Below are 14797 nucleotides of genomic sequence, written 5' to 3'. Positions count from 1 at the left end.
GTGATTAAAAAAGAAATACAAATATGCTTTCCTAAATATAAATATAAAAGGGCTTTTTATATTTAGGGTTTTATAGTTAAATAAGACTAATTGAGTGGTAGTGACTAAATGCACTATATATGTATGGACTAGAGTAAGAGGGAAGACTTGATGAGGTAGGTTGAAGATGGGTCTTAGATGATGAGTAGGCTTTAGAGATGATCAGTAGGCTTTAGATATGACTTAGGGGAGGAGGGGTGACATTCCAGATGGAAACATGCAGAGGAGCAAAGTTCCTAAGAGAAATCTGCATTTCATTGTAGTGGCAAGCAATTGGATTAGAGTGGTTAGCATAGTAGAAATAAATACGAAGAGCCTTGAAAAGCTAACGTTAAGGAGTTTAGACTTGGGTGAAAGGCATTAGGAAGCTAATTAAGTTTCTTGATATGTGAGTTGACTTGTCAAAAAGTGTATTTTAGGGAGATAAATCTGGCTTACATGTGCAGGGTGAATAGGAATGAGAAGAGAGAGGGTTGAGTGCCTAATTAGGAGGCTTCCCTAGTATTGAAGTGTTAGGTGGTGAAAGCTTGGGTTAATATGATAGAAGTAAAAATTTGAGAGACAAATCATTTAATGATCATTAGAGTGCATAGAGATTGTCTTTTTTTTTTTTTAAAGGGTATCTTAACATGCAGAACAACACAATGGAATGGGGATCTGGGGATCACCTAAATGAATTTTTCACTACTGGATGAACAAGTGATAGGGGTTTGTGAACATGGACTTGGATGGTACAAAACGCCTCTCTTGTTTCTGTGATATGTTTTTGCTGCCTTGTAAGGGTGCATATATATGACATAGATATGTAGCCAATAGATATAAATTTACCAGTTGCAAATTTTTTGTTAAGTAACTTCTGACAATGTCTCTCTCACGTCTCCCAGTCTTTAAAACTTTATATCCTGAAGATGTGCTTTGAGAAGGTAACAATAGGACATGAAATATATGTCCTTTTCAAATTGGGGCTCAGACTTCAGAGAAGCAATAAATGCACATGTAGGCTATCCTTGGTTTAGAAGCTGTGACCTGACTGAAAAATAATTGTTAGAGAAAGTACTGACATGCGTAAAGGATTTTTAGCATAGTTGGATGATAGAAAGTGAGCTCTGATATGGGTAGGTAATTTTTACAGTTGCATTCCAGGCTCTTCAAGTCTGCAGCCCTTGCAGTAAACTCCTGCTTAGTAGATAAATAGCAGTTTTTCTCTGGAAGAGGCAGTGCTACTTTTGGACATTTACCTTTTTTGGATATGTTTACTAGAGAGTGTCTAGAAATTGGGATGGTATAAACATATTTACTGAGGTAAAACAATGTCAGTGAGTAAAGAGGACCTATTAAAAAACTTACAGGAGTGGGGGGAGGGGAGAGAGACTTGATCTGGAGAGAGTATGCCTTAAAGAAGCAGTTATCAGCTTTAGCTGATGATAGTTGCTATATAGAATACATGTCTAGTATTATCAGATCTTTTTTTTTTTTCCCAAGAAAAGCTGGAAATCTGGATTTGTGGTATAAATTTCCGGATTTTTAAATATTGGAAACTTAGTAAAATAAAACACTGTATGGTCCAAATAAACCCAATCTGCTGTCTGCCAATATGTATGTTTGATTTAAACAATATCCAATTAATATCAAAGGCATGGGATTAGCACTACTAGAGACTCTAACTGCTAATCTCTTGGTAGCTCTCTATTTGTATTACTAAGCAGAATATGCGAACTTTTCTTTTTTTTGCAGCCAACAATCAGTTCCATGGCTTAATGAACTAGTTTAGGGTTTCTAACTTGTTGCTGAGTATTACAAGTAGTATACACCTATTTTCAGGTAGTTCTTGCCAAGGCAAAATAGTTGTTTTAACATTGGAAATTGCTAGTTCGTGTTTTAGCAGTGACATAAACTAAAATGTTTTTGAAATGGAAATACAGATTTTCCTCAAGGGAAGTTTTAAAATACAGGACTGTGTTATACGTTTTTGCCTATTCAAATGCTGGAGGAACGATAAAACATTGAGTAACATGTATGATGCTTTCAACTAATTGTTACTTCTGGGACTGTATCTTTGGAAACTGTATTGGCTTTTTTTTTTTTTTTTTTAATCAGATGTATTTTTTAGGAGTTACTTATGGGTACAGATTATAATTTTAGGGCAGATTTGTTTGTAAATGAAGTAATGTATAAGAAAGGATTGTGTTCATTATAAAGCTCTATGTGTTAGGGACATTTGTCTTTTGAAATGGCATTACTTTTTCTTAAATGTTGCAAATAAATTAGATTTGATCAGTAACAATTTTTAATATTTTTGCTAATCATACCATTTGCCAATACAATGAGTACCTTGATTGGAATGGTACTGGCCTAAGAGGTAGGGTTTTGATGATGTTAATGTTAGTTTGAACTTTATAGGTATGGTTATTGAGACCTTGTATTTCAAAGATCCCATTTCACAGATACCATTTTATTTGTAGAATTTTTGGTGTTCTCTGGAGTGTTGTTTTTATGTTTTGAGATGAATTTCTTCTGATCCTTGCTTTTATTCCTCCAAGTTTAAATACATATTTGATTTCAAAATGAATATCCATGGGTATGATTTTTTAAATGTTTTCTATATTAAAATATTTTAGAATGCAATTTAGTGAGGTGCATTTGTTTGGAGTCTTTAATTTTTGTGGAAATTTTATTGAATAGCCAAGTGCTATTTGTTTATAACTAGATTTTGTAAGGTTTGAAAAAATTATTATACACTGTCATTTTTAAAAGCCTAACTCATTAGTTGTCATAAGAAATATTTTAATTTAAGGACTTTTCTCCTTTTACAATAGGATTGGATTCAGCATCAGAATACATCCACTCATATTGAGAGCTGTCGACGGTTACGTCAACAGTAAGAACATTTTTCTTTTTTATAGGTAGCGAATTTATAAGAATTTATGTTCAGGTAATGATGGCTAAATGCTGTTAGTTTGATACTTTGGAGAAAAAGATTTTTAAAAGGCTATTGTCTATTTAAAATATTAATTTTGTAGAGGTACATTTAATAGTTTTTCAAAGCAGGAGAATTAATATGATTCTTTTCTTCTGACTCCTTCCTAACTTAATTCCCAGTAGGTAAATTTTTTTTGTATCATTGTTGTGTTCCTTTCTGGCTTGCCTTCCTCAGGATGGTTTATTTATTTGAAAGCACGTTTCCTTCCCTTCTCCTTTCTCCACCCCTCTTTCCCAAAGGGTCAATACAGAACTAAAAGCCAACCCAAACCAAAAAGCAGTACTTAATTTCAGGTCTGAAGTGCTCCTCTGGCTTAAAACCTATTTTCAGAGTAAACCTTAAGTAGAGAATGAACAAAATAGATGTTCTTTAACAACGGTTCTTCAACTCTTCCACCTTTTCCTTCTTTAAGACAGGATGCCTGTGAAGATTTCCCCTACCTGCCATGAGGGTGAAAAGTATGAGTTTAACAGTATTCGCTATCTCTGGAAATTGCCTCCACCCCACCCCTGCAGTATCATTAAACATGCTTGCCTAAGTTGGCGTCAGGTCACCATTCTGGTCACCAGAATGACAGTAACATGTTCCCTGGGCAAATAGATTTTTGGCAGCTGTTTTGGTGTTTGATTTTAATTTTTATGAAAACATCAACAGTTTTTTGAGATTATTATTAAGAACTCTTGACAAACGCAATTCAAAAATAGTTTTTAAAAGTAGGGGAATTTATTAACTGATTTAATAGGGAAGTTTAAAGGGTGTTTCTGATTTCAGAAACAGTTGATTTTGAGCTGAAACAAAAATCCAAGTATCAGAAGTATCTCCATTTTTTGGCTGTTCTCTTCTGCATTGACTTCTTCAGATCTCAGGCAGATTTTCTCCATGTGGCAAAAATGACTCCTATTGTGTTAGACTTAAGTGGTCTGTATAGCTGGCATATTGTAGTTAAAAAAAAAAAAAGTCACCTCTTTGCCTATAACTGCTGCAGAAATCCTTGGTTTGACACTTTTAGTCCATTTTGGGTTAGTTATCTGTCTCTAAACCAATTATAGTGGTTATGGGAATTAGGGACTCTACCTCCTAGAGTTAAAAGTGGTATAAGCCAGACCTGGATCATGACATTTTTTTTTTTTTAAAAAAAAAAACCTTATTCCAGTTTGTGCTTTTGAGTAAACCCTTCATGGCTTTCTATTGACTGCAAAAAAGTTAACATATGTCAAATAGAAAGCAAAACGTGTTATCTCATTCTTTAAAGAGTATTCCATAGTGTTCCGTTTTATGGATATTCCTTAATCTATATAGTCATTCCTCTCTTGATGTACATTTAAGTTCTTAATTCCTTTTTTTAAAGGCTTACCTTATCCTCCCTCTCTTTAATAAATATAATATGGTAGATCTTTCTGGATTATGACATAAGGGTAGTTGGTTAACTTGAGAACAATTGTTGTCCAGTACATCAGACTTCTAGTATTAATCATAATAAATAACAATGATAGTTGTATGCTTATGATGTGTTCTGCATTATTCTAAGTGGTTTAATTCATTTAATTTTCAGAATAACCCCATTAAGGGTAGGTGTAATGATAATTCCAGATTTTTCCAATAAGGAAACCCAGGCATAGAGAGGCAACTTTTCTGTTGTCACACAGCAAATAAATGGCCCATCTAGTCTGTCTAGCTCAGGTACCTTTGCTCCTAAACCCTGTATTTGTCCTCTCAGCATTTTAGTTTGAAAAATTTCTAAGCTGCAGAAATGTTGAAAGGATAGTAAAGATTCATATATTCTTCATCTATATCTACTAGATGTTAACCTTTCCCACATTTATTATATCTTTTTTTCTGAAGTATTTGAAAATCAGTTATAGACATTATGACACTCTACCCCTAAATTCAACATCTAACTCCTAACATAAAGAAAAATTTCTATATAACCACAATAAAACATATTTAAGAAGATTAACAGTGATTATCTAATGCCATGTAATAAATAGGGAAAATTCAAATTTTCCTGCTTGTTCCAGAGTGCCTTTTATAACTATCCCTGCCTACCCCTCACCCCTAATCCAGGATTGAGTCAAGATTCATGCATTGCAGTCTCTTTTAATCTAGAATAGCCCACTCTGGGTTTCTTGGTTTGATTTTTTGGCAAGAGGGATGTTTTCCTGATAGCAGCTTTTTTTGAAAAGTCTGGGAAAGTTGTCTTGTAAAATATCTTATATTCTGTAATTGTCTGTTTCCTTCCTCATGAAAGCCACGTTAAATATTTTTGGCAAAAATTCTCATAGGTATAGGTGTTATATGCTTTTTATGTCACATTGGGATACAAGAAAATGTCAGTTGTCTAGGTCGTTGCTTTTAACCATTATTGAAGGAGTAGCTTGCAGACCTTCTGAAATAAATTTTTGACTAGTTAGGCAGTATATAAGTAGTCTAAACTCTACTTACAGAATAATATACATGCTATATCTTTCTGCCGTGGGTAGTAGAGAAGAAAACATGTATTCCAGCATTCATCCTATTCACAATCTAAAACATTATTTCCAGCTTTTGAATAATAGTCCTTAAATTCTCATAAATCTATAAACTGAAGAGCTCTGGAAATTTAGTAATAACTTTTATATTTTGAGAACCAGCCGTATTTCTGGCATTGTGCATGCGAGAAAGCTAAGGTTTAATCATATTAAATAACTGGCTTAAAGTTACATGGCCATTAAATGGCAGCACCTAGACTTAAACCCAGCTTTGTCTGATACTCTAAGACTAGGAATTAATGAAAATTTTTTGAAGTGTGGGAGTAGATGAAACAAAATTATCCATGTATTGATAATTGAAACTAGGTGATAGGTATATTAACTTTTTTTTTTTTTAATGTCTTCCTCTTTTGTCAACTCATAGTTTCACTGGTCTTGCTCTTTATGTCCCACTGGTTCACTGGCTATCTTGTAGGGAGTCGAGCAAAGCAAATATTTAGCTATTCTAGCCCTTATAGTGGAGTTAGGTGAGGGAAAAGTAGTAGAGAATTTCTTGAGTTAGCCCACTAACAATGCCTGACACAAATGGCAACAAATAGAAACTACTGTACTGTTCCTAAGGTCTTGTCCTAATTTAAATTTCCTGCCATGTAACTTCTTAAAAAAAAAATCTGCTGCCTCCGTTTTCTTACCTGGCTCTCATCTTGCTACTGAAATTGTATTCTTGAATATTAATAATACATGATTTAATCTTCAAGTCCAACTATCAGTCTAGATTCCCTGGAAAAGTTAAAGATGAAAAGATGAAGATGCAGTCTTTTTTCTTAGGCTTCTTTGATGTTGCTGTTCTTCCTACTTCTTTTTCTCTCTGTAATTGCTCTTTAATCCCTCTTTGGTTTACCTTTGTCTCCGTGACTCTTAAATGTTGATATATATGTAAGATTCTGACCTCAGCCCTTTTTTTTTTGTACAAACACCATTTTCTCTTGGTCTCACTCATTCTTAAGACTGCAGCTGTGCCTTCTACATCCATGATTTCTAAGTAGTTCAGCCCTGACCTGTTTCTCTAAATCTAGATACGCATTATCCAGTGATAATACCAATTATCATTCCTGTGTTCTCTTCCTTTCAGAAATGTTCTTTTGTTCCCCATGGCCTTCTGCTTAGGTACAACCTCCTTACCCAATTTCAGGGCCCTTCATGATTTGTCTCTGAGCTGTCTTTCCAGGGTTTTCCTCTCATAATTCCTTTTCATCATTTCCATGAGCAGCCAAACTGGTTCCTGGACTAGAACCCTGGTGTTTGCCTCCATTCCTTCATTTATGTATTGCCACTACATGAAACCTAACCTGATCCATGTCTATTGAAGGCTTTTGAAAAGCAGCCTTTTCTCTGAATTCTCTTCTGATTCTTCCCAATAGATGTCTCTCTCCCTAGGACCACTTGGAACAACTTGTAGGGCACCATTCATACCATATAGTATGAAGTGCCACATAAATACAAGTATGGTGTCCCCTGAAATTGCGCAAAATGGGTGAATTTTTAATCCCTTTCCAAGCTTGTAGTATCTTAGAACTCTTCTGTGCCTCAACACTTTTATGTGTACTGCCTGTTTTACTTAAATTCTGAGGCCTTGAAGTATGGATAATGTGTCTCCTTTCCCTAATGTTCCTACTAGCATAATACTTTGATTATTTATTGAGTTAGACACTCAAAATATTTTACTTCCCAGAAAACTTTCATATTTTAATATATAACATAATGAAATAATACATGAGTAAATCACTATGCAAACTTAGGTTTTGGACAGTTCTGGTCTACTGCTGGGAAAAATTAATTGAGCCTTACAGTCTTACTGCTCTTTAATAATTATTTATTCTCAAAATAGGTATCCTGATTGGAATCCTGAGATCCTCCCATCAAGAAGGTAATTTTTATAGTGATACTATTAAAACTTCATTTTCTTTTAAAAATAAACAAATATATTTTTTTAAGATCTTGTTTTGAATTGAGTCCTGCTAGTCACTAGTCACCATTTTTACTTTTAAACAGCAGGCAAAGGCAGCAACATCTGTGAATCCTTTCTTACCCCAGCTTAAATGTGATAGCTCAGAACATCTACTTTCTCTAGTCTTTTCTGAAAATACTTTATGCTGACACTTTATTATTATTTTATGTTCGTGGGATTTAAGATTGTAAATGCCTTGAAGACTGGGAGTGGTTTTATTAAACTTGGTATCCCCTAGTGGGCCCTACTCATTCTATACATATGGAAATGCACCAGTCAAAGAAGTGTTCCAGACAGCATAATCTTTAAGGACAAAAAATTTTGAAAAATAAATAATTTCCCCAATTCTTGATGTAACTTAATACTTTAAAAACATAATTGGATGTAATAGTATTATGGAAAAGACCAAGAAAGTGATGATGGTATTCGACTTAATTGCATCATAACAAAAGGGTGTTTATTTTTACTTTGTTTTAAGTAAATACATGGTATCAGAGTTTGGTATTGCTAGTAGTCTTGTTCTCTAAGAAGCTACTTTTGTCATTTCATACAACTTAAATTGACATTAAATTGCTGAATCTTGTGTTTTTTTTTTCCCCCTACTTTGTAGAAATGAGGGCAATAGAAAAGAAAATCAAACTCCAAGAAGACGTTCTCATTCCCCCAGTCCTAGGCATTCTAGGAGATCAAGCTCAAGTCACAGGTTCCGTCGATCTCGAAGCCCAATGCGTTATGTATATAGACCAAGAAGTCGAAGTCCAAGAGTTTACCATCGTTTCATTCCTAGATACAGATCCAGATCCCGTTCACCATATCGCATTAGAAATCCATTTAGAGATAGTCCAAAATGGTATCGATCGGTTAGCCCTGAAAGGATATCAAGGAGATCAGTGAGATCATCAGGTACACCAATGGCTATGAAATAGTAAATCTACTCTTTTACTGCATTTAGAGTATATTTTTTAAAATTTATTACTTCTATATTTCCAGTAAGTTTGAAATGGTGACATGTACCACTGCCAAGATTTAATAGAAGGTGACATTTTGAGCTGTTCGCCTCAACTTTTTAAAACGTTTTTAAGAAATGAAGTCTTCTATTTTACTGAGTTTTGGAGTTGCTACATTAAATCTGACCCAGATCCCAACCTAGTTCATTCTTCTCCCCTCCAGTAACTGGAGGATGAAATGTGGGAGAGGGTGTCTGACTATCTAACATCAAATTTAAAAAGCAAAGGTATACGAACAGCTTACCTTAATAGATGATTATAGATTTGTCTTCCATGCATTTATTTTAAACTTTTTTGAAATTATGTGTCTTAATATTGGCTTGGTAACCTTTGTAGAGTTACTCCTATATATATTGAAGTTCACATGTACAGTGAAAGAGACCATTATAAATGTTTAGGAAATACTTTGAGCAGATCTCTTACTGTATTCAATATATTCTAAAAGATTGAATGTAAATGGAAGTACTTATAAATACAGTGTATAATACAGTGGTTCTCAAAAGTATTAATCAAAGAAACTCTAGGGAGTCTCTGAAATATTTTCAGTATCCTGTGAGGTCCTCCTTTTTTCCAGCTACGTATCTCTGTGTAGCTGGATTTACTTCATATTTCAACCAAAATGTATCCAGTAGTTTGAATACAAAGGCAGATATGAGAATCTGGTTGTCATCTTTTAAGCCCATCATTAAAGTTTAAAGTGTGTGGGAAAATGTACAACAGTGCTACTTTTCTCACAAATTTTTTATTGGGGGAGGGTATAATTATTTTTCAAGAAAATGTTAACATATGAGTTTATTATTATTAAATGACTTAAATATTTTTAAAGTATTTTGATTTCTAATGTAAATATTGATAAATATAACAAGCAAAAAAAGCACTCTGGGTACATCAATTTTGAAGTGTAATAGGGTCTTGAAACCAAAAGTTTGAGGACCTCTGGTATAAGGGAAGCTCACTGGATAAAGAAGAATTTCATATAAAAGCCTTTTGGGTAACTATTAATTTTTTTCTTTGTATATTATCTCTATTTGACTTGAGAATGGTTCTATGTGATAGATAATTGCCTGCTTGAGGGATTATTTATTTTATAATGTAATGAGATGGTTCCTACCTTAAGTTCTTTTCAGTTGAAGCGGTATTTATATTGCCTTTATTAGATAGAAAAAAAGCATTAGAAGATGTGGTACAACGATCTGGGCACACATCAGAATTTAATAAACAGAAGCATCTTGAAGCAGTTGATAAAGGACATTCATCAGCACAAAAGCTTAAATCTGGCAGTGCATCCAAACCATCAGTTAAATCTACAGGCTCTACAAAGAGTGATTCAAATGTAGGCGGTCATTCTACTCGTTACAAATCAAAGAGTCTTGAAGATGACAGCTTACCAGAAGGTAAACAGGTGTCTGATAAAGCCGTCTCTGTCCAACGTAAGGTCAGTAATCCTTTTATTAAGTTAGTGCATATGTTTATTATGACAAATAGGAAACAAAGTTGTCTAGAATTTTTTAATTTCCATATTTCCAATAAGTCTAAATGGTGACTTTTTAAATTATGTTGATGAGGAATATTTTACTGGTTTCTCTTATGAATATAATGAAAGGTTAGTAACTCAAATCTTATATCTCAGGAACTCCAAAGTTTGGCATTTGAGGTATCAAAAGGTGAGAACATTTTGATGGTTTAGTGTTTTGGCTGGCTAACAAACAGATTGTTCTGATGAGTTTTGCCATGATTAGTGAAGTGAATGTAATCACCCGCAGCATTAATGATTTTTTGTAATTTTTGTTAGTAGGCTATAAGTGACTTTCTACTGAGAATTGATGATTTTCAGTTTGTTCTATACTTTCCACAGTAGAGTTCAGAAATCAAATACTCTGTTGTATATTGCAGAATAGTCTGTTTTCTGGGTACTGATACTGGTGCATTTTCTTCTGTAACCTACTGGTTACAATACTGAGGTACTGTTTTTTTTTTTTTTTTTTTTTTTTTTTTTTTCAGATTATTAAATTCTTTTATTTCTATTTTTATAGAATTATATATTCTTTCCCTCTAATTTTGACATTAAGTGTGTATAAAGTATGATTTAATTCATTCATTTATATAATTTAATTAGGTATGTATTAGTACTACAAAAATAAGTATGCAACAAAATGAAGAAATGTAAGCATTTTCAAGACGCATCAGTAATATGGGAGTAGGTGGGAGAACGGTAGGACTGAGGTACTGTTTTTATGGAGTATGTTAAGTTACCACTACAGTTAATAATATAACAAAACATCCTTAGACTATCATTAGGATAATTTCTATTATGTCATCTTATCAGATAGTGTATTGTAATGTTGCCAGTTCTTCAAATACTTACGCACACATTTCTGTCAACATTGTCTACATATATTAAAGACTTAACAACTACTGTTCCCTGCACCTAAAGAGGTTATATTTAGAAGAGCATTGAGAAGAAAAATTGAATGTAGGGAAAAGTTTGAAGAGACTGAATTGGACTAAGATAATATATAAATATAAAATTGTTCTCATTTTGTTTCAGGACTCCTTAGGTGGTAGCAGTGGAACTTTAAAAAAAAAATTTAGTAAATTTTTTGTATAGGTGGCAAGTTTGATATTATATTGTATTTTTGTATACAGATACATATTAATATATTAAAATGATGTATCTCTCTAGACAACAATGCAAGTTCATATAAAAAATACTCTAATGGTTTTGGACTGCTCCATAGGTCTTCATCATTACAACATGTATATTAACAGAAAAGGGTCTACAAGAGCATCTGTGACCTTTTACTTACAAACTCATTACTGTTGGGTTTGAGTGGTGAAACATCAGAACATTTCAAACCACTTATATTTAGCATTAAAAGATTGTTTTTATTGTGCTAAAATTTTTAGAAAAATCCTTTAAAGGACTCAGATTAGTGGTAGAAAAATTGTATTGGGAATTATTATTAATTTGTGGCTTAATTTGGTTTAATTTTTATTTTTCTCTTCCACCCCAAATATAGCTGCGGAAAGACCAGTCTTTGAATTATGGTTCAGTTCTTCTTGTATCTGAATTACCAGAGGATGGCTGTACTGAAGATGAGGTTAGAAAAGTATTTCAACCATTTGGAAAAGTTAATGATGTCCTGATTGTTCCATACAGGAAGGAGGTGAGTTGTTTCATCTGGTCTAAAAATGCATATAAAGTCATTACTTTAGTGATTCTGTAAAGATAATTGTTGAATCTCTTGGCTGCTTTATTTCATATTGAGAGTTCATTGAGAGTTATGTATATATTCGGATGCAACTGAACAAGGTACCAGACTACTGTTTTATATTCTTTAGAGCTGGGGTTGGCACACATTTTCTGTAATGGGCCAGATAGTATGTATTTTAGGCTTTCTGGGCTAGTTTTAAATTTGCAACTACTCAGCCCTGCCTTTGTATTGTGAAAGCAGCTCTAGATAATATGTAAATGAGTGAAGGTGGCTGTTTTTCAATGAAACTTTACAAGGAAAGATGGGAAGGATGCCATAGTTCACTGATGCCTACTTCAGAACACCAGTTAGGTTATACTGTAACAGAGGATTTCATTTTTTGGTATTTCTTGGATGTTGGTTATATTCCTCTAGCTCACTTCTTAAAAGTTCATCAAAGCTATGAATAACCCTAGACTAAGCAGAGCATGAAGTAGTGAGATAAGACAAGGGAACTTAGTGGTAGTGTCTTTAAGAAGCCTTCAAAGGTTCTGACTAGAACCAGACCATATCCTGCCTTCCCTCCTATTGTTCCATAAGCCTTGCCTTCCATTTCCTCTTTTTTCTTGAGTCTGCCATGGAACCCTGTATCTCTCTTCCTATCTAAGTAATGGTATATAAAATTCTAAAAGTAGAATAAGTCCATTTCATATGTGAAAAATACCCTGAAGATAAATTATAATTTAGCAAGGCAAAAAGAGAGGCAAAAGCAACCAGGTCTTGAAGTAATTTCATAGTCTGTTCCACAAGGAATCATTAAGTCCATTTAAAAATGCATAGGAGGCGGGGCAAGATGGCAGACTGGTGAGCTGTATGTTTTAGTTACTCCTCCAGGAAAGTAGGTAAAAAGCCAGGAACTGCGTGGACTGGACACCACAGAGCAATCTGTCTTTGGGCATACTTCATACAACACTCATGAAAATGTCGAACTGCTGAGATCAGCGAAATCTGTAAGTTTTTGCATCCGGGGGACCCGCGCCCCTCCCTGCCAGGCTCAGTCCCGTGGGAGGAGGGGCTGTCAGCTCCGGGAAGGAGAAGGGAGAACTGCAGTGACTGCTCTTATCGGAAACTCATTCTACTGATCCAGACTCCAACCATAGATAGACTGAGACCAGAGAATCTGAGAGCAGCCAGCCCAGCAGAGAGGAGACAGGCATAGAAAAAAAAAACAACACGAAAAACTCCAAAATAAAAGCAGAGGATTTTTGGAGTTCTGGTGAACACAGAAAGGGGAAGGGCGGAGCTCAGGCCCTAAGGCGCATATGCAAATCCCGAAGAAAAGCTGATCTCTCTGCCCTGTGGACCTTTCCTTAATGGCCCTGGTTGCTTTGTCTCTTAGCATTTCAATAACCCATTAGATCTCTGAGGAGGGCCCTTTTTTTTTTTTTTTTTTTTTTTTTTTAAATCCTTTTTTCTTTTTCTAAAACAATTACTCTAAGAAGCCCAATACAGAAAGCTTCAAAGACTTTCAGTTTGGGCACGTCAAGTCAAGAGCAGAACTAAGAGAGCTCTGAGACAAAAGGCAATAATTCAGTGGCTGAGAAAATTCACTAAACACCACAACTTCCCAAGAAAACGGGGGTGTCCGCTCACAGCCACCACCCTGGTGGACAGGAAACACTCCTGCCCATCGCCAGCCCCATAGCCCAGAGCTGCCCCAGACAACCCAGTGTGACGGAAGTGCTTCAAATAACAGGCACACATCACAAAACTGGGCGTGGACATTAGCCTTCCCTGCAACCTCAGCTGATTGTCCCAGAGTTGGGAAGGTGGAGCAGTGTGAATTAACAAAGCCCCATTAAGCCATCATTTGAGCAGACTGGGAGCCTCCCTACACAGCCCAGCAGCCCAGAACTGCCCTGGGGGGACGGCACTCACCTGTGACATAGCACAGTCATCCCTCAACAGAGGACCCAGGGTGCACGGCCTGGAAGAGGGGCCCACTTGCAAGTCTCAGGAGCCATACGCCAGTACCAAGGACTTGTGGGTCAGTGGCAGAGACAAACTGTGGCAGGACTGAACTGAAGGATTAGACTATTGCAGCAGCTTTAAAACTCCAGGATCACCAGGGAGATTTCATTGTTAGAGCCAACCCCCCTCACTGACTGCCCAGAGACACGCCCCATATACAGGGCGGGCAACACCAACCACACACGCAAGCTTCGTACACCAATTGGACCCCACAAGACTCACTCCCCCACTCACCACAAAGGCAAAGCAGGGGAGAACTGGCTTGTGGAGAACAGGTGGCTCGTGGACGCCACCTGCTGGTTAGTTAGAGAAAGTGTACTCCAGGAAGCTGTAGATCTGATAAATTAGAGATAAGGACTTCAATAGGTCTACAAACCCTAAAAGAACCCTATCAAGTTCAGCAAATGCCACGAGGCCAAAAACAACAGAAAATTATAAAGCATATGAAAAAACCAGACGATATGGATAACCCAAGCCCAAGCACCCAAATCAAAAGACCAGAAGAGACACAGCATCTAGAGCAGCTACTCAAAGAACTAAAGATGAACAATGAGACCATAGTAAGGGTTATAAAGGAAATCAAGAAGACTCTAGAAGAGCATAAAGAAGACATTGCAAGACTAAATAAAAAAATGGATGATCTTATGGAAATTAAAGAAACTGTTGACCAAATTAAAAAGATTCTGGACACTCATAGTACAAGACTAGAGGAAGTTCAACAACGAATCAGTGACCTCGAAGATGACAGAATGGAAAATGAAAGCATAAAAGAAAGAATGGGGAAAAAAATTGAAAAAATCGAAATGGACCTCAGGGGTATGATAGATAATATGAAACGTCCAAATATAAGACTCATTGGTGTCCCAGAAGGGGAAGAAAAGGGTAAAGGTCTAGGAAGAGTATTCAAAGAAATTGTTGGGGAAAACTTCCCAAATCTTCTAAACACCCTAAATACACAAATCATAAATGCTCAGCGAACCCCAAATAGAATAAATCCAAATAAACCCACTCCGAGACATATACTGATCACACTGTCAAACACAGAAGAGAAGGAGCAAGTTCTGAAAGTA

At 35.5% G+C, this 14797-nt stretch overlaps 1 protein-coding gene across 4 annotated transcripts in view; it reads left to right on the top strand.

Moving 5' to 3' along the window:
• Positions 1-14797, top strand: part of ZNF638 (zinc finger protein 638) — a 170173-nt gene that overhangs the window by 100488 nt on the left and 54888 nt on the right. For all 4 annotated transcript variants that reach the window (XR_005212412.1, XM_037807374.1, XM_037807373.1 and 1 more), the window contains 5 exons: positions 2856-2917; positions 7376-7414; positions 8106-8398; positions 9660-9937; positions 11523-11669. Coding sequence is in view for 3 of the 4 variants with exons in the window: in XM_037807374.1 (XP_037663302.1) it covers positions 2856-2917; positions 7376-7414; positions 8106-8398; positions 9660-9937; positions 11523-11669 (819 nt within the window). In the remaining variant the exon portion in view is untranslated. The remainder of the gene's footprint in view (positions 1-2855; positions 2918-7375; positions 7415-8105; positions 8399-9659; positions 9938-11522; positions 11670-14797) is intronic.

Source organism: Choloepus didactylus, chromosome 17 (genome assembly GCF_015220235.1).
Source record: "Choloepus didactylus isolate mChoDid1 chromosome 17, mChoDid1.pri, whole genome shotgun sequence".
Taxonomy (NCBI): domain Eukaryota; kingdom Metazoa; phylum Chordata; class Mammalia; order Pilosa; family Megalonychidae; genus Choloepus; species Choloepus didactylus.
Note: the sequence above shows the minus strand (reverse complement) of the source record. Positions and strands in the feature narration are given on the sequence as shown.